We start from the raw sequence: 23,426 nt of genomic DNA, 5'->3' as shown, positions 1-23,426 counted from the left end.
GCCCCCAGCCCCACCTCTGATGCATCTGCATGGACCACAAACTCCTTACTGAAGTTCGGAGCCATAAGGACTGGTTTTGAACATAAGGCCCTCTTGAGATTGCCAAATGCTTCCTCTGCTTCCGGGGTCCACTTCACCATCCTCAAGTGCTTTTTTGTGGTCAGTTCTGTGAGTGGAGCGGCTATCCCAGCAAACCCCGGAATGAATCGTCTGTAATAATTTGCCAGGCCTAAAAACGATCTCACCTGCTTCTTTGTCAGCGGGATGGGCCACCCTTGGATGGCAGCAAGTTTCGCCTCCTGCGGTTTGACGATGCCTCTGCCGATGGTATACCCCAGGTAGTTTGTCTCACTGTAGGCCAGCTTGCATTTTTTGGGGTTCGCTGTCAAACCTGCTTCTCTTATGGACTCCAGGACCTTCTCCACCCGAGGTAAGTGACTATCCCAATCAGGACTCTGGATCACCACGTCATCTAAATACACAGAAGCATATTTCAGGTTTCAGTACCTGATCCATTAAGCGTTGGAAGCTTGCGGGTGCTCCGGCCAAACCAAAAGGCAGCATCCGATACTGCCAGAGACCTCCCGGCGTGGCGAAGGCTGTTTTTTCCTTTGCCTCTGCTGCCAACGGAACCTGCCAATATCCTTTGGTGAGATCAAGAGTAGTTATGAACCGGGCATTACCCAGACTTTCAATGAGTTCGTCAACCCGCGGCATGGGGTAGGCATCAACTTCAGACACAGCATTCAGCTTTCTAAAGTCATTACAGAAACGTACTGTGTTATCAGGCTTGGCCACCAGGACTATAGGGCTGGACCAGGCACTCTTTGACTCTTCGATCACATTCAGTTCCAACATCTTGCTTACCTCTTCCTCAATCATTTTCCTGCGGGCCTCTGGTACCCGATACGGCCTTTGGTTTACGGTTTTTCCTTCCGGTGTGCGTACTTCATGCTCCACCAGGTGTGTGCAGCCCGGGAGGGAGGAGAAAACATCTTGGCTGCGTTCCACCTGCTCTTTTGCTTGCTGTAGCTGGTGAGGGGAAAGTTCGGGACCAAAACTCACTGCTTCCCGGGCTAATTCTCTTTGCTCCCTTGGGAAACAGCCAGTAAACAATGTCTCTCTGTCATGCCATTTTTTCAAGATGTTAACATGGTAGATCTGCTCACCGTTACGCTTTCCGGGTTGTCGTACTTTATAATTAACTTCCCCCACCCTCTTGATGACTTCGTATGGTCCCTGCCAGGTAGCCAAGAATTTACATTCTACGGTGGGAACCAGAACTAAGACCCGGTCCCCTGGTTGGAACTCCCTAGGTTGGGCCGTTCTGTCATACACCGCTCTCTGATCTCTCTGGGCTTTTTCCATGTGCTCCTTCACAATAGGAAATATGGCGGCCATTCGGGTGCGCATTGCCGTCACGTGTTCAATCATGGTCCTATGGGGACATGGTTGTTCCTCCCAGGTCTCTTTGGCGATGTCTAGCAGTCCCCTGGGTTTGTGTGAATACAGCAGGTCAAAGGGCGAAAACCCAGTGGAGGACTGTGGGACTTCCCTAACTGCAAACAGGAGGTAGGGGATGAGCTGATCCCAATTTTTTCCATCTTGGCCGACTGCCTTCCTTAGCATGGTTTTAAGAGTTTTGTTGAACCTCTCCACTAATCCATCCGTCTGGGGATGGTATACAGAGGTTCGGACCTGTTTCACTCGCAGCAGGGCACACCACTGTCTCATGACACGGGACATAAAGGGAGTCCCTTGGTCAGTCAGTATTACTTTTGGTAACCCTACCCTAGTGCTGAAGAGGAATAGCTCCTGTGCTATTTGCTTAGCATTAGCTTTTCTAAGGGGGATAGCTTCTGGATACCTGGTTGCGTAGTCCATCAGGACAAGGATGTACTGGTGGCCTCGAGCACTCTTGGGGAGGGGCCCTACAATATCTAGCCCCACCTTTTCAAACGGAGTCTCTATAATGGGTAAGGGAATCAGAGGACTCCTGTATCTTGGTTTTGGAGCCGTGACCTGGCACTCGGGGCAACTGCGACAGTAATTCTCTACCTCCCTGTGAATACCTGGCCAAAAGAACCTCTGTAATATTCTCTCTTTTGTTTTCTCCACCCCCAAGTGAGCCCCTAGTATGTGCGTATGAGCTAACTGCATAACCGTGGGACGGTGAGGTTTTGGCACAAGAAGTTGTTCCACCTCTTTATCCTGATACTTAATGACCTGATACAAGAGACCATTCTTGACTGCGAAGTGAGGGAATGAAAGAGTTAGCCTAGGTCCCACCAGGGTTCCCTCTACAACCTGAAGAGCATTATTTAGGGTAAGGTCCTGTATTTGTGCCGTACCAAACTGACCTTTCAGAGGGGGTTTCGTTTCCACGTCCGAGGCCTCATCGTCACTTGGCCCGGGTTGCAGCTCTGAGTCGGCTGGCTCTTCTGGTTCTGACTCCCCACCACTGGAGTCTGCTGCAAAAACTTGAGCTACAACAGATGAGGAATCGCATGGCTTGGAAGGATTGCCCCCTGACTGGTTAGCTTTTTTTTCTGGAACCTTACGTTTTCGTGGTTCTAACTCACGCCTCTTTTCTGCCTCTTTCCACAGCATGGAGAAGGCTGGGCAATCTCGCCCGATCAGGACGGGGACAGGGAGGTTCTTAATTACTCCCACTATGACCTTAAATGTGCCTTTGGTAGTTGTCAGCCTCACCCTGGCAGTTGGATATTCACAAGTGTCCCCATGTACACACACGACTGGGACGTGTTCACTTTGGTCAAGAGACGAGGCTTCCAGCACGGACTCCTTGACTAGTGTTCGGGCACTTCCCGAATCGAGCAAGGCTTCCACATCCCGTTGATTCACAGTTACGGGGCAGGTCGGTCTGCAGTCTGCACTTTCCCCCAGGAGAGCAGCAAAGTTGGCGTGTAGACTGCTGGAGGATGCAGCTGTGGGCATTGGCTCATCCGACTTGTCACACTGCCACGAGATGTGTCCTATTTGACCACAGCGGAAGCACTGACGAGGGTCCGGGTTTGAGGATCCACGTTGCTGTTGAAGCGGGTTAGGCACTCTTCCCTGTGGGCTAGCAGGAGCGCTCCCCTGTGGAGTAACTCCAGGTCGAATTCCACTACGCCGAACAGGAGCCAGAGCTGTTGGTTCTTTCCGGGTGAGACGAAGCATATCCATGGATGCCTGATACTGTTCTACGGCTTCTACTAACTGCATGGTTGTTGTTATTTTCTGCTGGCTGATAACCTTTTTAGCATCAAACGGCAGGGCTCTTAGATATCGGTCGATGAGAAGGATCTCTACAATGGCTGCTGGACTGTTTTTACCCGGCTCAGGCCACCTGTTTGTTACTCTGGTTAACTCATGTAACTGTGACCTTGGGGTCGCCCCTGTTTGAAATGTCCACTCATGGTACCGTTGCGCTAAGCTAAACTTGGTAAGGCCCTGGCTGCTCAGGATCTCCTCCCTTAATTTATCATAATCCTGCCCAACCGTCACTTCTACATCACGAAAAGCTTTCAGCGCCTCACCTGACAGAAAAGGAGCCACAATCCCTACCCATTGCGTCTTCGCCCCCACCCCTCTCGAGTGGCGGTGGCCTCGAAAGCATGGAGGTAAGCCTCAACATCATCCGTGACTCCCAACTTAGAAAGGAAATCACTGGCCCGGGGTGATGACTTGGTTTGTAGCTCCTGCTCCTTAAGTTGATTCGCAATTACTTGCTGTTCCAACAAAGCCATGCTCATTTTGTGTTGGGCTCTCTGGCCCTCCGCCAGCAGCTCCAACAATTGCTCCATGTTGTTTTCGGGATCAGCTGTGCGAAGTTCTGAAAAAAGTTCAACTAAAGTGTCAATTCCACTACTTCTGCTCATTCGCCCCTACGCCCACTGCCCGCATTCTCCACCACATGTGGTATCACCCGAGGTGTAACCACTAAGCAGGGTGTAGGGCGGTGCGTCACAGAAGCATAGAGAAGTAAAAAAAGGGTTTCAAACAAAGTCCGGTTTATTAATTAACCAAAAGTCTCTCCGGCAGCAAAACATAAAGTTCATCAAACGGTCATTTGTTATCCTCCATCCACTTGCTTGTCAGGGGGATCCTCTCCAAAGTATCTTCCTCCACGTCTCCTGCTTCCTGCTTGTTGCTGGTCTCCATTCCTTTGTTCTCCTCTCTCGCTCCCACACCTGAGCTCCCGCTTTAATGAGGGCTGAGGCCTTGGCACCTCCCCCAGCCGTGCCTTCTGGGAGATGCAGTTCTCTCGGCATCCATCTTGTGGGGATGTAGCCACTCTCAGGGTGAGGCACATAACGCCCCTGTATAACCCGCCCCCTTGTGATGCCACAATATACAAGGGTCTCTCAACCCACACACACATCCAGACACGTCCTCCAACTGCTCCAGTCTCAGGAACCCAGCCTACTGAAAGAGAACAGAACCAGGTTACCAGCGTGCTCTTATTGATTGCCTGATCATCTGATTCTGCACAGCTGTCCGATCACCGGCTGGATTCTCTTCCTGATGGGGGTGTATGCAGGAATAAGCAGTATGGACAAGTGGTCAGACAGACCCAGATGTGGTAAGGGGATTGACCTGTAGCCTTTTGGGATGTTATAGGCTTTGTCCAATGTGTTTACACCACTAGTTGCACATTTAATATGTTGTTCAAATCTGGGGAACACTGACTTTAAGTCAGCATAATTAAAGTCCCCCAATATAATTCGCACAGCATCAGGATCCATGACTCTGCAGTGGCTGGGTGTATAAGTGATGGGAGGGAGGGTGAGTACAGAGCGCTGGTGGATGGTTTTGTAGTGTGGGCTGGTAGAAATCATCTGCTTCTGAATGTAGCCAAGACCAGGGAGATGGTGGTCGACTTCTGGAGAAAGAGGACAGTTTCACAGCCACTGCGTATTCTGGGAGAGGATGTTGTCACAGTGGAGGAATACAAGTACCTGGGCGTCCACATCGACAATGGACTGAAGTGGAAAACCAATGCTGTTTACAAGAAAGGGATGAGCAGACTATTTCCTGAGGAAGCTGAGCTCTTTCAACGAGTGCAGCAAGATGTTGGATATTGTCTATCAGTCGGTTGTAGCCAGTGTACTGTACCTTGCTGTGGTCTGCTGGGGCAGCAGCATTGGAGCCGGTGACACCAACAGACTTAACAAGCTGATTGAAAAGGCTGGCTCCGTCATTGGCAAACCATACTCTTTTGAATAGGTGGTGGAGAGGAGGGTTCTAAACAAACTGTTATCAATCATGGACAATCAAGAGCATGATCTCCACCACCTGGTAGACAGACAACTGAGAACCTTTTGCAACAGACTGGTTCAGCTGCACTCCGGCAAGGACAGACACAGCAATAAGACTGAACAATTGTCACTTCCTATAGTTTCTATCCACACCAGAACTCTCGGATTACTTCTGCAATAACTGTTGATTTATTTATTTTCGCATATATAATATTCATATTAATTGGGAATGTGTATGTGTCTGTGTGTGTTTTTTCTAAATAAATACTAGAAACTATAGTAGCATAGAAAACCAGCAACTTGTGGCATAGTTACCTTTGTTGTTGCCTGCTCTTTTGATAAACCTAGTAAATACTAAAGAAAACCATTGTTTCTTTGTGAACTGTTGAGTATTTAACAATTGAGTGAGTGTGAGGGTATTAGAATCAATTGTTAAGTAAGTCAGAGCTGTGCTACTATATTATATATACTGTATATATATATATTTTATAAATAATTATGAGAAGAGCTTTCTTTCTCTCTTGGGTCCTTGCCCCCCAAAATGTCCCTGTACAGTATATGGCTACAGCCTTGTTGTCGGAGAAGCCAGTGTTTGAGCCAGCATGTTTCCTTAATCTGTGATTACATGTCATGGTCATTTTATGTTTTAGGTACAGTAAATAAAGTACATATATCTCCTTTAAAGGTACAGTGTGTAGAATTTTGTTATATCTAGTGCTGAAATTGCATGTTGCAACTGAATACCCCTCACCTCACCCTCCCCTTCCAAAAGAAAAAAATAACCTGTGTTTGCCATTACTTAAACAATACTCAAAAGGTGTTTAGTTTGTGCAGTCTGGACTAATGTAAAAAACATGGCGGCCTCCATAGAGAGGGTCCCCTCGATGTAAATATTTTCTGAGGTAAAGAAAACTACAATTCATACAATTTAGATGAAATTAACTAGTAAAACATCATGAGGATTATTCTCCATTAAATATCTGCCAATAGTTCCCTTCACCTAAATCTTACACATTGGACCTTTAAATCATTTTATATTACAAAAGCACAAAAAAACATACTTTTATGATTTATTCACAGCAGAAGAATAGGCAGCATCTCAGTGTGTGTTTATTTGTGTTCCAGCTGATGCTCATCATCGGGCTTGCCCACATTCTGGTTGTGTTTCGCGTGGTGGCTGCTCCCTTGTTGTCTGAGGGCAACTGGGAGTTTATCAGAGACCATGCCAACACCATTGCCATGATGCTGGGAGCTGTGCTGCACTATGTCACCATTCAGATCATGACTCGGGTACGTTTTTTTTCTCTAGCAATATTCAAACCTAGGAATGTGAAGACTAATCACTCATTATGGAGGAACTATGTTACAAGGGTGAGAACATGTTTAACTTTTACAATATTCACAAGTTTCAGAAATGTTTTTGTTTTGTGTTAAATCTTCCTGATTATATTGGTTGTGCCTGAAACCACCTGTTAAAATTGTGTCAGAGTTCTAGATTGGTAGGTTACTATGCTATTGTGTTTTGGTGTTATGTGAACAACTTTAAGATCAGTTAATAGATCTTAGAGATGAGCCGGAAATCTTTGATGCTTTATACTCATTTACACAATTTACTTAGACAGCTTTAAAGACCAAGCTCAATACAGCAACTCTATGCCCACACTCTGTGATATGGAAAGCTTTGGAAGCCTATCTGTTGCCCTTCAAACCCTCATTAAATCTGAGGTGGAAAGTTTTTGGACATTAGATTGGTTAAACAATGTAATTTTACTAAAACTTTATCAAATATTCACAGTCAGGATTCTGTTTTGTGTTTTGAACCAAAATATTTGTCCAACTATATTGCACAATTGTCATTAATTGATTAGAATTATGGAGGGGAATTAGTGGAAGGCAACATTTCACACACCTATGGAACAATTTGAGTACAAGAACATGCAGTTCCTACATTTTGCAGTTTTAGCTTCATAGACAGGCTATCCAGAATTTCAGTAGAGTTATTCCATCCTATTCCAGACTCCCTTCTTTTAATTACTAATTAATTACTGTTTGTTTACTCTCATGAGGCACAGACAGCAGTAGTCCCCCAAGTAATAGGCTCCAAATTACACCCATGGGCCTTTTTCTTAGAAAAAGGGGTGGTTGATAGTCAAGTACAAAGAGGAGATACAAACCTACGAGGAGAATCAAGGGCCCTGGTCTGAACACAATGTCATGAAAGGTGCGATAAATGCAAGAAGGAGCAGGAGTTCTGCAGTCTCAGGGGTAGGAGATAACTTGGAAAGCAGGAATGTACTGCTTTAGAAAAATGATCAGAAGGAGGCATGCTGGTGACACGGTCCACAGCAATATTCAGTTCATTTCAAACAGAGAGAGAGAGGTGAGAGAGACTGGGAACACTTGTGAACCATCAGGTATCAGCTCTGACTAAAATGTAAACAATTACAGTGTAAAGAAGTTATTGATTATTATTGATAACAGGCTCAGGCCTTAATAATAAAAATTAGGGCCCAAGCATTGATACAGGTTCATAGCGCCACTTAGTGATTCACTGTGAAACAGGACTTTTTTTCCAACTCCACTATGCATTGTCCAATAAGCCCCAAACTTCTGTTACATGATTAGAGTCCAGGCCTGAACAGCTCCATGTGTCAAAAGTAAGTCTGGGTCATAGTGCTACCTACTGAACAGCGTGAACATTAAGTTGTATTTAACTCTACTGTTGATTGTCCAATCTGCACCAAAATTGAAACCTATGATCGGAGCTGCGGCCTGAACAGCTCCATGTCTCATCATCACAGCACCACCTAATGGTGACATAAAGTGACATGTTTAATTTTTTGATGCACTGTTGCTGGCTGCTTTACAATATACAGCTCAAATGAGCTCAGACACGCTATAAGAACATGGTCAGAATTGTTACATTTCCTCAAACCGTGCAGAAATTGAGATGCAGCGAAGGTTGTTCTCTCGCCAAAAGAGACAAAGTAAGCTGTCTTTTATCCTGCATCCAGATGTGGCGATGTGAAATATGTCTAAGTCTGAACTCAACATGATATGCACTGATGTAGAAACAATGAAAGTAATTTGACTTAACACAGCTAACGACATCTTCTGGTTTGCTGCCTGTGTGTCAGCTACAATGCCACTCCTGGAAAGTTACTATAGCGTAACTGGCAAATATACTGTAATCAAATTTTGAACATACTCTCCAACACTTGACTATAAAAGCAACCTCCAATTTAAAAGGTAAATGGTTGTATTTATATAGCGCTTTTCTAGTCTTGAAGACCACTCAAAGCGCTTTACACTACAGTTTTCCATTCACCCATTCACACACACATTCATACATAGAGTGCTTCTATAGCTAGCACTTTTTGTTGTTCTATTGGGCAGTTTGGGGTTCAGTATCTTGCCCAAGGACACTTTGGCATGCAGATGGGAAGACTGGGGATCGAACTTCCGACCTTCTGGTTGGAGGACGACCGCTCTACCCCCTCAGCCACTCGCTTTTTTTTGAAAGGTGAGAGGTGCTAGTTCACCTGAAATATACAGTGATAACAGCTGTTGATTAGTAATTTAATCAATAAATAAAAATTATTTCTATAAACAACATATTTCAAGTTTTGTCACATGAATAAACACAAACAGTGGGTGGCAGTTTACTGCCCTGTGGAATGAGTCTTGGAGAAAAGAGATGAGTTGACGAATGACCAGCAGCATGTTTGAAATACCAATGTGGCATCCTTTTAAGTCATCAGGGAGGACAGAGGAGGGCGAGTGTGTCCACCACAACACAGCACAATACAACAGGCCAGTTCAAAATGGATTTAGCTTTTCTTTTTTTTAACCAAAGCACAACACAAATGCAAACACAAGCTGTGAAAGTCACGTAAAGTAGTTCAAAGTAAGGGTTGAGGTGGAGGAGAGGGGGTTGTGTCAGTCCTCTGACAGCAGCCTGTGGAAATGATCCTTCCTCTTCTTCAGCACCTCCCGAAAATCCTCCGCTGCAGACAGTTTCTCCATGTAAGAGATGAGTTTGTGGAGCTCTCTGTTCGCCGACTCTCCGGACCAGCTCTTAATAGGAATCGTGTTCATCAGGTGGTATACCTGATGAACACGGGTAAGTGTGTGGTCCGTTATCCAGAACCACTGTCTTAGCGAGGTCCCTCCCCAGGATGCTGAGATCTATGATGTAGTGGCCGAGGATGCAAGCGCAGTCGTCCTGAAACAGTCGATTTCGAAACAGTTTCCTCTGCGGGTCCAGGATGTCCAGTATCTTCTCAGCATATTCCTTCTTTGCACATGTGTAAACAAACAGCTCATAGACTTTTGACATGGACTGAAGAAACTCTTTCAAATGTGGTCGAAGGATCATGTGAACCTTGTATTGATTGTCCTGGAACGCTGTGTGGAAAGTGAACTCTGCGTCTTTGATCACATTCAGAGAGCTGAACATCAGCGTCTCCTCCAGGTCAAGCACCAGCGTGGCCTCTGGAGTGCTCCTGGTCTTGGGGGGAATGTCTCTGAGTCGCGGTGGAGAATGCTGAGACTGTGACGGTATGTTCTTGATGAAATAAATGGGTTGAAAACCTCGTCCTCATCCTCGTCTCCAGCCAGAAGGTCAACGGAGCCGAAACCAAACACACCTTGTTCTGGACTCATGAAAATGCTCTTTCCTGTACGATTTGTATTCTCTTTGCTGGGTGTGAGGAAACGCACAATGGGCGAGTAAATGTTTCTGGCTGTTGAGTTGCACGGAGACCCCGGGTCGATCTCGGACTGTATGCGCTCCTGGCGCAGGATGGGTCTGACCGGAGTCTTGAAGGCCAAATCTGTTTACAGGACAGATTCACAATAAAACACATCTCTAAAGCGTTCAGTTTTAGTTTTTTTTCAGTTCATTCATTGTCAGCTGAACCTCATAGGCAGCAAACAATCTGTCCAGTTTTTCAACTTACAGGAAGATCAGACCACTGAGGAAACAGGGATACTTGAGAAGACCAGCTGGGACATGCCATTCCTGCTCTTCAAAAGTTCTATCTACCAATAATATATTAATTCTAAAACATTTATTTCACCTGTAGGTAAACCGATGGATTTCTCTCAAGCTTTGTGACATAGGTGAGAATCATGTTGGTTACTTTATTCACTGTCTTGTTCTGGAAGTAGGCAACTAATGAGTATACAATACAGTGCAATGCAAAAATATAGAAATGATTGCAAATGCTATTGTTTTCCCCATAAATGTTAAACAATTAAATCTGGAATATGTGAATATAAATCTGACTTTTTTTGGTTTTTGACCATATCAAATCATTATGCTCACTCATCAGTTACATTATTGTATTTTTCTACAGTGTGTGTGTGTGTGTGTTTATGTGTTTTTAGAGAAGATAAACTCGTTTGCTGCGACAGAGAGGAGCTTCACAGTTAAGATGTTTACCTTCCAGTTCTTCACCCTCTTCTCTTCACTCTTCTATGTGGCCTTCTTCCTGGGCAGGTAGACTACTCAGTCTGTAACTGCTGTTAATGTAGAGTTTTATAGATGAAACACTGAACCACAAGGACATAATACTATAATATACCAAAGAAAATGTATCTGCAATTGATACACTGTATTCTGTGACACACACCGACACATGCACTAACACACACAAAAAGTGTCATCAGACACATCTGTGCTCAGAATGCTTAGAAACAACATAATTTGTAAACTTAGACTATACAGTATATTGAGAGTCGGAGGAGACAGCAAGGGACACTGACACTGACCAGCAGTGTGAATAAAAGAGACACACAGTGGAGCATTAAATTACTGACAGAGTCTGGCAATTTTCCAATTATACAATGGCCTTATCCATCAGTCCAACTCTAATGATAACAGCAAAGCAGAGACTGGACCAGGAGCTGAGGGTTAAGGGTTGTTCAGGGGAGATTCCTCAGATCTAGTGTTTTATCAAGATGAATTTTGGTAAGCAGGAGTAAGACAGAGGCAGGAGTCAGGCAGGACCGATCTATAGCTGAGTCTATGATCTGGCAGCATGGTGGAGTTGAAGCCCAGTTCTTGCAGCAGCATAACCTGTACTGTAAGCATTGCTCAGTCTGAGGTTCAGAGATTTAAAATTCAGATTGTTAATGTGTAAATAATGTTCTCTCACAGAATAAATGGCCATCCAGGAAATTATGTGCGTATTGCTCGCTGGAGACTGGAGGAGGTGAGGAGATTTAAGTGATATTCAGATGTGTATACAGCTTGTCTACATCATAATACTAATTCTCAGATGTGCTTTGTGTGTCATGTAGTGCCATCCTAGTGGTTGTTTGACAGACCTTTTCATCCAGATGGCTGTGATCATGCTGCTCAAACAGATTCTAAACAACATCTTTGAGTTCACAGTGCCGTGAGTGTGAAGTGTTTTCATTTAGATTCTATCTATTTAAGGCAGCCGCTGTTGATGAGTAATTGTCCAGACTAGAGACTGTCAACAAAGATGGATTACATGTCGCCAACTCCAAAATGTTTCGGATATGGGTACTGCCATCTTGTGCTGGTGATGTAATTTAAGCTCGACCAATCAAGTGTAGTTGGACTTTTCAGTTTTTTTATTAATTATACTACAGCCTGCCACCTGGGGGAGACAGAGATTTTTTAGCTTCACTTTTGAATAGCTGTCATTTTGTCCATGTTTATTAAGGATTAAAAGGATTAAGATTCCTTTTTTTTATTGTCTCACACAATCATGCACACACAGCACTACATGCAACATGGGGAAATTTGACCTCTGCATTTAACCCATCTGTGTGAACACAGCACACACGCAACACAATACACACACAGTGACCACATGGAGCAGTTCGGTGCCTTGCCCAGGAGGTGAACTAGCACCTCTCACCTTTCATACTTTGGTCCATGCTGGACTTGAACTGGCCACCCTCCGGTTCCCAAGCCAAGACTATATGGACTGAGCTACTGCCTCCCGATATTATATTATATTATATTATATTAAGTTGATTATCCAGAACTAGGTAGCATTACATCACATTGATCTCATTTTGTAAACATGTCATACTCTCCATTTATGTGTCTTCCAGCTGGCTGAAGAGCTGTTTGAGCAGAAACACTGTAAAGAAGCTGGAGAGGAAATGTGGTCAGTGTTACAGAAAAGCTTGCCATGATGTACAGGGATGTGTTGAACCTTGTGACATCTGCAAACTTCGGGACTGGCTGCATAACTATCATCTGGCCAACACAGACGCCTTCAGCTTGTTCAATGAGTTCCTGGAAATGGGTAGGTCCATAGTCTCTGCCCTGACAATTTAACATGATAATCCAATTCACTGTTTTAAAGGTAGATTGTTTACTTACAGCATCCTGAAAGCACCAAAGAAGTCAGCATTGTAGATATTGTTATCAATACTATAGTAGCTCTTTCCTTTCCTAATGTTTTTCTTTTTTATTCTTTTTATGTGTGTTTTGCTGTTTATACTTCATACACAATGGACACCAAGTACACTATGCTTGCCGTGGCCTTTCTTCTGTTCACCACTTTTTTTGTGTTTAAACACTTCTCCTAGCCACAAACGGAGTCCGACAGACATGATTTTTACATCAGGTGAAAATAGAGATTGTTTCCTACGCACACATGTCACTCTGACATCTCTCTGTGCTGTAGATTAGGCTTGAACATTTTTTTGAAAAATATTTTCCGGTCTCATTACTCCATTGACTTCCAGGTTAATTTTTGCCAAAAAGTCAGAAATGAGAAAAGCGGAAAAAAAATTCGAACTCGCTCCCTCGGTCTCATTTCTGAACTCTCACCAATAAAAAATAGATCTGTACGTTCGGGATTCTCACTGTGTTTTCATTTCACAGATAGGACCCATAGTTTTTGAGTAAGAGACACTTGTTTGAAGACTGGCGCTAGAGCAGAGCACTCTGACTTTCCCATTGACTCCAATGTAAATCTCATAAAATGATTCCTGATGAGAAAACTAAATTTCTAAATCGCTCTTACGGTCTCATTTCTTAACTCTTATTAAATAAAAAACATATGTGGCCAAAGTCTTGGGATTCTCACAATGTGTTTATTTCTGAGATAGGAGATATAGATTTTGAGTTAGAAGCATTTGTTTGAGGGGTGGTCTGAAGCTTGTTCGCCTCTCTAAAATGAGGGGACAACAGGTGTTCCTCATCAAATCAGTGAGTATCCATAGCAACCCCATAGACTGACAGAGGAAAAGTCTCCTCTTTAAATGTACTAACATCAAAATTTTTGTCATGCTCTGCTTTGGCCTAGTGGTTAAGGCACTTGCATCATGTGACGTAAGTCTGGGTTCAAGACCAGGTGAGGGTGGGACATTTTGCTTCAATTTTGAAAATTTAAATAAAAGTAAAAATAAGCCCCCCCATCCCCCCCATAGTAACTGCAATAAATAAAGGCTCATTACATGGCTCATTACATGTTCCTGGTAATATCTACCAGGAACATGTAATGAGCCTATATTTTGAAAATAAAAACAAACAACCCTCCCCCATTGTAATAGAATGTTATCAGGAAGTCTGTACAAAGCCTTTATTTTGAAAATAACCCCCCCCCCCCATTGTAATAGAATGTTACCAGGAAATCTGTACAAAGCCTTTATTTTGAAAATAAGCCCCCCACCCCCCCACATATTACAAGGAAACATGCACAGAGCCTATGTTTAAGCCTATAAATAAGCCACCCTCATAGTAACTAGATATTACCAGGAAACATGTAATGAGCCTTTAATTTGAAAATAACCCCCCATAGTAACTGGATATTACCAGCAACATGTAATGAGCCTTCATTTTGAAAATAAGCCCCCCCACCCATTGTAATAGAATGTTACCAGGAACATGTAATGAGCCTTTATTTTGAAAATAAAGATAAACAACCCTCCCCCATTGTAATAGAATATCACCAGGAAGTCTATACAGAGCCTATATTTTGAAAATAAACCCCCCCATAGTAATAGAACGCTACCAGGAAACCCTTAGAAAGCCTGGTTTTTCAAAATAAAACCCCCAGATGGTTAAAGGATGTTCCCAGGGAGCCGGAAAAAGAGTGGATTTTCAAAATAAAACCCCCAAATAGTTACAGAATGTTCCCAGGAAGCCTGAAAGACACTGGATTTTCAAAATAAAACCCCCAAATAGTTACAGGATGTCACTAGGAAGTCTAAAAAATGCTGGACCTTCAAAATAAAACGCCCAGATAGTTATGGGATGTTGTCAGGACCTTACCAGGAAGCCCAAAGGAGTCTGAATTGTTGCAGAATGTTCCCAGGAAGCCTGAATTTTTAAAATGAAATGCCATGGATGGTGATAAGACCTTACAACATGGTTTCTCTCTGTCTCTCTGAAATTGGTACAGTCTGTCTCTCTTTCACCATCCTGGATCATGTTATCAAAATGCAGCTTTTATACATGTCTTTCTCTCTCACATCATGCATGATTATAAAATCAAGCAGCTTTTGGAAATGTCTTTCGCTCTCTCTCTCTCTCTCTCTCTCTCTCTGAAATTGGTCCACTCTCTCTCTGTCCTTCCTCTTAAAGGAAATATCTCTCTGTCCGAGCGGTGGCAACGAGCACAAGGCACCCATTCAAAATGTCTCGGCAGGAGAGATTTTCTAGTTTATTAGATATTAGAGCTTAATAAGCCAAATATTTGATGATGTGTCTGTTTTATTGACACACAGACTGATGATTAGATGATGATTTACAGACTGCTGCTGAGACTTGTCAGACTAGAGAGAATCACCAGAGGAAAACTGGGGGTTTATTAGGGCCCGAGCACTGTGAAGCAGCGAAGGCCCTAATGTTATCAGTCAGGTCTGGTAAACTGTGCGTTTAAGTGGACTTTTGTACATGGGCGGAGCAAAATGGCTCTGTAGCTCCCCCTATTGACGTGCACAATCTCTGGCTTTTGCGTAGGTGGACGAAATTCGGTACACGCCTTCGTCATGCCCAGACGCACAAGATAGCCTCTTGACGTCATGGCACCAGTGACACAGGAAGTCGGCCATTTTGATTGGGAGACGCATTTTGACGCCATTTTTGCATGTTTCCACACCTCACACATGACGGAACTCCTCCTAGAGATTTAATGGTAATGATTTCAAACTTGGTCAGGTGACTCTTCAGCCATGGGGGATTAAAATTTAGTATCATCTTTTCCAAACTCTGAAGTGTGTGGGCGTGGCAACGGCTCAAACTTTGACCACTGTCCACTGCTCGCCAAAAAACACAAAGTCACTAATAACTTCTGCATACATTGTTCGATCATGACTAAACGTCATAGGGTGGACGCTGGACTCATCCTGAACGTGTACATATGCACATAGTGGCATATATTATAGTGCCACCTGCCCGGTATTTGCCTGTATTCACACCTCGCATGTGATCAATCTCCTCCTATGTTAGTGAATACCTCTGTCAGCTGGTCTGCGCAGGCCTTGATTACTCGTCCCGGGACGCAATCTGGACCATGTGCTTTCCTAGCATCCACTCTGCATAGGGTGGCTCGAACCTGGTGTGGTTGCAGCTGTTGCCAGTCTTTGTCTGCTGGTGCAGCAGGAAGGTGTCTGGGTTCCTGCTGTGCTGGTCAAAGCAAGCAAAGAACTGCTTCAGTTTGTCCGGGGGGCACTGTCTATGGGGGGTGTGGCTGAGGTGTTGGTTTTGTAGCCAGTCAGAGTCTTTATCCCGTGCCACATGCTTCTGGAATAATTGTTGTTAAAGTGGGCCTCTATGCGCTGTTGGTAGCAGTTCTTGGCCCTGATTCCCTTCATCAGATTTATCCGTGCCTCTTTGTAGCTTTGTGGGTCCCCATTTCTGAAAGCTGCTTTGTGTTCCTTGAGCAGGGTCCTCACTTCACCATTGAGCCACATTTTTTTTTTCTGGTAGGGAATTTTAAATACTTAGTTGGCATGATTAAAATCCCTATCCACTATAATTACACTGTCTGCCTGCGAAGCTAGATGCCAGTTGATGGAGAGAAGTAATGTCTCCAAGGCTACTTTAGCATTAGCTTGAGGGGGTATGTAAACAGCAATAATTACAACTGATGTAAACTCCCTACACAGATAAAAGGGTCGGCACTGCAACATCATATATTCTATGTCCGGGGAGCAGTGGGTGGCTCTGACAGTAGCGTTAGTACGCCATGTATAACTGTATCTTCAAATGTAGAAGTAAATAGTTTGTTAGCCATGAATTTACACTTACTAAAGGATTGTATTAACAATTTACAACTCCTAAATAATTGGTTTGTAATCTATATAATACTTAATTTAGAAGAGGTTAGTAAATCATCAACAAATGAAATGAAAATAAAATTATTAAATACATTTTGGATGAGCTTATTCATCAAGAGTAAAACTTTTACTACAGTGTTTATGAATTACTTACTCATGTCAACTAAAGTAGGACAGTGCTTTATAAATGACAAATTTACTAGTTATTAATACTTAACCAATGCTTCATAGTGTGTAGTTTTTGTAAAGTGCTACCCAATCCTCTTCTTGTGTTATAGTCATCTTTTGACTTAAACCCAAATGTCTTTGCACTACAGTTATCCAATTCAGTTTCACCACCATATTTGTGGCTGCATTCCCCCTGGCCCCGCTCCTGGCTCTAATCAACAACATCTTCGAGATCCGACTAGACGCCATCAAGATGGTACGCCTTGAACGTCGGCTGGTTCCCAGGAAGACCAATGACATTGGTGAGCTGAATATCTGTTCATATGGATGAGTGTTATTTGTGGAGCAGACTGATTCAATAATTTAAATCAGTCAATCATTTCAATAATACTAAATAACATTGGCGAAGTCAAAGTCTGTTTACCATTTAAATGGCCTTATGATGTATTGTCATTCAGCTATTCACCTATATTTTATCATATATGTATTGTCTGATGTTGTCTGAGGATGCTAATGTACCTGATTTTTGACAGGTAGTGAATAATTGGGAAGGATAATCAAGGATTGGAACAAAGTACTTTGTTTCACTCACACCAGGAGAAAATTGACAGGCCAAACCAAATTATTGGACTAGCTGACCTTTGCTAAATACTGTTTGTTGAGGAGCAACTGTAATGTTCAAAACAGCAAAATTACTATGACCTCAATAATGTGTCGCTAAAAACAAATGTCCAATATTCCTGAGTCATGATTATAAATAGAAGAAACACAGACACAAATTAGTATTAGTCCTGTGTAAGGGTGATCTTGATCAAGATGGCGTACGATAATGTGGCGTTTACATGTTTGTCTTCGTCGGTGTACAAGAGTGATTTTATGTTTTCCTCACGCATGTCCATCCCTAGGCGCACATACAGCCGTGGGACTCTTTTTGACATCTGCAACACTTTTTTCTGCAAATTTAACCCGGCACACGCTAAGGAGGTACACGACCTCGGCCTACTCCGGCGGCCCGCTTCGACATCGACCCCCACTACTGCAGCACACCCGCAGAGGAAGCACCGCATTCTGTGCCAGAGGAGGCAGAAGCAAGGGAAGCAAGGGAAGCGCGGGCTAGCGGCGCGGGTAATCCACACAAACCGGCTATACCTTCCATCATACTCGCCAGTGCATGCTCCTTGGACAACAAACAGGACTACATACACCTTCTGAGAGCGACCTAGCAGACTGTGAGAGAGTGCTGTCTTTTTGTATTCATGGAAACATGGCTCAACAACAGCATACCGGACTCTGCCAGCTCGACCGGCTAAAATGTTACCATGCAGACAGAGCCCTCATTGAAGGAGGTAAGACCCGTGGCAGCAGGGTCTGTGTGTACATCAGGGATGCTTGGTGCCAGGATGCTGTGGTGGTTTGCAGACACTTTCACCCCTTGTGGAGTTTATGATCATCAAGTGCCGGCCTTTCTATCTACCGAGGGAGTTTTCTGCCATCCTGCTTGTTGCAGTTTACATCCCTCCCAGCTGCAACAACAACGATAGAGACAAGGCACTGAGTGAACTGTACAACGCCATCAGTGACCAGCAGACAGAGGGACTTCTCATCGTAGCTGGAGATTTCAACCATGCAAATCTCAAAACAGTGTTTTCTCAGTTACACCAACACATTGACTTTGCAACACGGGGAAAGGAAACAACACACTGGACCTGGTCTACACAACACTGAGAGGAGCATACAAGGCCTCAACCCCTTCCCCATCTCGGCGCTTCAGACCACATCACTGTTATGCTAAGCAAGCATACAGGCCGAAGGTCAAAGTCACAAGACCGGTCCAGAAGCAGGTACGGGTGTGGCCAGAGGGTGACTCCTCAGGACTCCAGGACTGCTTTAACACCACAGACTGTGACATGTTTAAGCCGGCAGCCACTTACAACCACCAGATCAAAATCCAGGAGTATTCAGACACTGTTACAGCCTACATCAGCAAATGCATTGATGATGTCACGGACACCAAGACCATCACAGTACAGGCCAACCAGAAACCATGGCTGACGGGGAAGTCCATTGGTTACTGAGAGCCCAGAACGTTGCTTTCAGAGCAGGTGATGAGGCTGGTCTGAGATCAGCAAGAGCCAACCTGTCCCGTGGCATCAGAGTAGCAAAGAGGCAGTAGAGCAGCAGGATAACCCACCACTTCACTGAAAGCAGAGACACAAGGAGCCTGTGGCAGGGGATACAGACTATCACAGACTATAAACCTCGACCACAGACCTGTGACAATGACACCACTCTGCTGAACAGTCTGAACAACTTCTTTGGACGGTTTGAAGCTGACAACAGTACCCCTGCACAGAAGACACCACTCCCTCCAGATGACCAGGTGTTGTCCCTGTCTCCAGCAAGCGTGAGGAGATCCCTCTCCAGGATCAATGCTCGCAAAGCTGCAGGACCTGACAACATTCCTGGTCGTGTGCTTAAGGACTGTGCAGAGGAGCTCACAGATGTCCTCACAGACATCTTCAACACCTCCCTGAGCCAAGCTGTTGTCCCCTCCTGCTTAAGAGCACCACCATCGTCCCTGTTCCAACGAAGGCATCTCCATCCTGCTTCAACGACTACTGCCCTGTGGCACTGACCAACATCATTATGAAGTGCTTCGAGCGGTTAGTCATGCAGCACATCAAATCCACCCTCTCTCCCTCCCTGGACCCCAACCCGTTTACATATCGGGCCAACCGGTCCACCGATGATGCAATCTCCACCGCCCTCCACTCAGCTCTCACTCACCTGGACACTAAGGACTCTTACGTGAGGATGCTGTTCTTAGCCTTTAGTTCAGCTTTCAACACTATCATCCCCCAGCAGCTGATAGAGAAACTGGACTGTCTAGGACTGAACACCTAACTCTGCAACTGGTTGCTGGACTTCCTGACCGGAAGACCACAGGCTGTTCGGGTCGGCAGCAATGCATCCAGCACCATCACACTGAACACAGGGGCCCCCCAAGGATGCGTGCTCAGCCCCTTACTCTTCACCCTGCTGACCCACGACTGCACACCAAAACTCAACAGCAAGCTCTTCATCAAGTTTGTGGACGACACTACTGTGGTGGGACTCATCAACAGCAATGATAAGTCAAACTACAGGGACGAGGTGAGCCAACTGGCCGCGTGGTGCAGAGGCAACAATCTCTCTCTTAATGTGGAGAAGACGAAGGAGATTGTTTTCAACTTCTGGAGAGCCTCCACCCAGCACCCTCCACTGAGAGTGAGCAGCACCAAGTTCCTGGGTGTACACCTCACTGAGGACCTCTCCTGGAGCAGCAACACCACATCACTGGCCAGGAAAGCTCAGCAGCGTCTCTACTTTCTCCACACACTGAGAAGAGCCAGAGCACCAGTCCCCATCATGCACACCTTCTACCATGGAACCACCGAGAGCATCCTGTCCAGCTGCATCACTGTGTGGTACGGCGACTCCACCCATCCCAACCACCGCTTCTTCAGCCTCCTGCTTTCCGGGAGGAGAATGAGGAGCCTCCGAGTGAGAACCTGCAGACTGAGGGACAGCTTCATCCACCAAGCCATCAGGATGCTGAACTCCCTCCCAGCACTCCCCCCTTCCTTCTCTGCCCTCTGCCCCCACAAACACTGGACACTGACACTTGACTTGATCTTCAATCATTGTCATCATTTCAGTTTCATTATCAGTGGTCCCTCAACCAGTGTAAAAATAGTTATTTTGTCTTGTCTACAACATGTTTTTACTATAGAATCCTGTTTCCATGACTTTTCAATGACAATACCTCATTGTTTGCTCGGCCTACCTCAGCTTTATGAAACATAATCAATAATCAGACCACTGTAAGCCTGTTACAGTACTGTTTTCTTTATGTGATAGCACTGTTGACTGTGGACAGGTTTATTTGTTTTACGGTACTTTCCTCTGTTTGCAGGTGTTTGGACGAAGGTGTTGGAGGTCATCGGTGTGTTGGCGGTGATTGCTAATGGCCTTGTCATTGGAGTGACATCTGACTTTATTCCACGCCTTGTCTATCGTTACCGTTATAGCCCATGTGCTAATGGAAGCTCTCACACACAGTTAGTTATGTTTTAGCTTATCACCTTATGACACATCTGCAGAGTGGTGTCTGTGTTGTGACTTTTGTTTTGTTGTCTTGTTACAGCTGCATGCAGGGCTACATTAATGACACTCTGTCCACGGCTTTTCTCAGTCACTTTGCAGTTCGAAAGGATTTTCTTGATACTCAGATGAGGACAGAGATTGGATTTAATGTTACACAGTGCAGGTAAAATGACCTTACTCTTTCTCTGCTCTGATCAAACATACTGAGGAGGTAATCACAAATGTGATTAACAGGACAAACTGTCTCATGTGTGCAGCTATAGAGACTACAGAAGTGATGAGGACTACACACTGACTTCTCAGTTCTGGTTAGTGTTGGCAGTGCGTTTTGCCTTTGTCATCCTGTTCGAGGTTTGTACTCCAGATTTGGGTGAGGCAAAGTTGTTTAACTGAATCAGTGAAGCCAGTTTAATCGTCTTGTGTTTTTTTGCAGCATGTTGTGGTGGTTTGTAAGTTTGTTGCAGCATGGTTTGTCCCCAACAGTCCAATGCAGGTAAAAAATGATCGTCTACATGACAAACTGGCTCGGCTAAAGGAGGAAATCCGGTGAGTGAATAGTACCACAAAAATCATAATGAAGCTAAAGCTGTGAAAACATGGTCAGAACATCTCACATAGTGGTTCAAAGTTACCAGCAGCTTTCAAATATCATAAAGAATGCACAGTAGAAAAAGACTGAATTGGGTGATAGAAGAATAGAGCCACACCATCTTATTCAACTGTATTTTGCGCATGTCTTTTTGTTTTATTTCAGAGAATTGAAATGTAGGAGATCCACTGATGTCTGAACCTTCCAAAGATGAAACCATCTTCTCTGGTCGAAGTGTGAAATAAAAAGATGAATCTTTATTATTATTATTTTTGAAAAACATTAAATTCACACTTGTCATTATACAGTCTCAATATCACTGCAAACACTTTCACATAGCAAAGAGTCTATTTGAAACAACATTTTTCCTAAATTTGTAATACAGTCTGGCTCCTCGAAAGTCTTTCTTTTTTAACATTTCATTCAGGAACACTTTGTCATCATTTACCCATTTATTGCACAATGGAAATGCAGTTATGCTTGGCGCTGAAGGCTCCATTCTTTGGATGTTCCCTAGATTAGCCAAGCGGCATGCTAAGATGAAACAGGGTACATGTGCATAACCCCCAAAACAATGGAAACCTAACTCAAAGCTAGAATAATGATATATACAATATATGAAGCAGACCTCTAAATTATTAACTAAAGAATGCAAGTGTGTTCTGCAAGGGGTCATATTATGGTTCTGTGAAATATCTATGTGTAGCAGCAAGCATGCTGTGAACCTCTAAATCATCTAAGTCCGGGCGAATTCAACGCTGGACGGCTGCTGAAGACCAACAACCCATGGCTTTCAGGGGGGATTCAAAGACCAGGGCAGCAGTGGTGGTAGCAGCACCGATGTGAAAGGAGTGTGAATAGGCGAAGGCAAGATGTGAACCAAGATTTTGATATGGCCTTCCCAGTGGGTAACAAGGGTTCATCTTTCTTCGCTCAAAGAATGCAGAAGTTGTCGGGTTATAGAAGATAGGTGACAGAAAGCAGTGATAGTTTGTGATATGACAAAGTTGAACCTTTTCCCTCTTTATCAGATTTTTAGTGCTTAAGGTGAATTGAGAACATTCAAGTGTCGAAGGTGGTAGTGTATTTTCACCACCCCAGAGGAACCCATGAAAGCAGCAATGAATATGGCTTCTAATAAAGCATCTACATGCGACCAAAACCCTGAGCCTTAAGTGGATCACCAACTTATGCCCTAAAGACAAAGAGAGTGAAAGGATCTGAAGGATATTTGCATCTTAAATTTACTAAATACCTGCTACAGAAGCTTTGGTGGATTTGCATTTTTCGACATTTAAAACAGAGAACAATAAAAGCATGGTTGCTCCAGTATGGCAGAAAACCAATGTGTTTCCTTCACCAAGATTTGCCCTAGAGAATGCATGCAATGCCGATAGGATATAATTCTAACAAAGCAGTGGACTAACATAAAAGGAAAGAGCAAGCAGTTCTTTGGGCCAAACGTTGGCAAACCACTCATTATTGTAGATTTCCCAAAACCACTAGAGGGTGCAGCATCAGTAGAGAATCTGAGGGCAAGTAATGTCTCTACTTTGTTGATGTAAAGAGAAATTGATAAATATATTTTCTGCTTTTCACACAGTAGTGACAATTTTTTAAAATCAGATTCACATTCTTTGTCTAGATTGACAAGATCATACAATTGTATCGGTCAGAGGTCCAATACTCTAGAGATAAATGATCTGCCTTGGGGAATGATATGTGTTATTGAATTAAACATTGGAGAATGCATTAAACCCAGCAAATTTTAACAAAAGGCATTATCTGTGTGTTTCTCTTTGTTCTCTGCTTTGTTCGTCTCGTCCCCTCTTAACCACGTCACTGTGATTTTCATCAATCATTTTGCTTAGCATTTCATTTAGCTCTTTATAGTCTCTTTGTGCACTTTGAACAGTGTTTCTTGTGTGTGGAACATTTAAGTTACCAGAACAAGCTCCTCCTCTCGAAAACAACTCATTAGG

The 23,426-nt window shown here is 44.0% G+C and overlaps 1 protein-coding gene and 1 pseudogene across 13 annotated transcripts in view; one reads left to right on the top strand and one right to left on the bottom strand.

The window, feature by feature from the left end:
* The window catches only part of LOC109642385 (anoctamin-9-like), a 119,392-nt gene extending 96,169 nt beyond the window's left edge, over positions 1 to 23,223 (top strand). For 10 of the 13 annotated variants that reach the window (XM_069522278.1, XM_069521806.1, XM_069521844.1 and 7 more), the window contains 12 exons: positions 6,390 to 6,554; positions 10,352 to 10,388; positions 10,656 to 10,767; positions 11,428 to 11,482; positions 11,571 to 11,668; positions 12,360 to 12,556; positions 16,859 to 17,011; positions 20,665 to 20,809; positions 20,896 to 21,018; positions 21,113 to 21,206; positions 21,289 to 21,401; positions 21,610 to 23,223. In XM_069522278.1, the coding sequence (XP_069378379.1) occupies positions 6,390 to 6,554; positions 10,352 to 10,388; positions 10,656 to 10,767; positions 11,428 to 11,482; positions 11,571 to 11,668; positions 12,360 to 12,556; positions 16,859 to 17,011; positions 20,665 to 20,809; positions 20,896 to 21,018; positions 21,113 to 21,206; positions 21,289 to 21,401; positions 21,610 to 21,643 (1,326 nt within the window). In that variant the 3' untranslated portion in view covers positions 21,644 to 23,223. Of the gene's footprint in view, positions 1 to 6,389; positions 6,555 to 10,351; positions 10,389 to 10,655; positions 10,768 to 11,427; positions 11,483 to 11,570; positions 11,669 to 12,359; positions 12,557 to 16,858; positions 17,012 to 17,614; positions 17,963 to 20,664; positions 20,810 to 20,895; positions 21,019 to 21,112; positions 21,207 to 21,288; positions 21,402 to 21,609 lie in introns of those variants that run through there. The other 3 variants (XM_069522092.1, XM_069521984.1, XM_069522146.1) reach the window with 2 other exon arrangements.
* LOC138411244 (CTD small phosphatase-like protein 2-B) lies at positions 9,068 to 10,280 on the bottom strand (annotated as a pseudogene).
* Positions 23,224 to 23,426: the final 203 nt, after the last annotated feature.

Source organism: Paralichthys olivaceus, chromosome 1, assembly GCF_024713975.1.
Source record: "Paralichthys olivaceus isolate ysfri-2021 chromosome 1, ASM2471397v2, whole genome shotgun sequence".
In the NCBI taxonomy this organism is placed as follows: Eukaryota; Metazoa; Chordata; class Actinopteri; order Pleuronectiformes; family Paralichthyidae; genus Paralichthys; species Paralichthys olivaceus.
The sequence above is the reverse complement of the archived record's forward strand: the minus strand, read 5'-3'. Positions and strand labels throughout refer to the sequence as shown.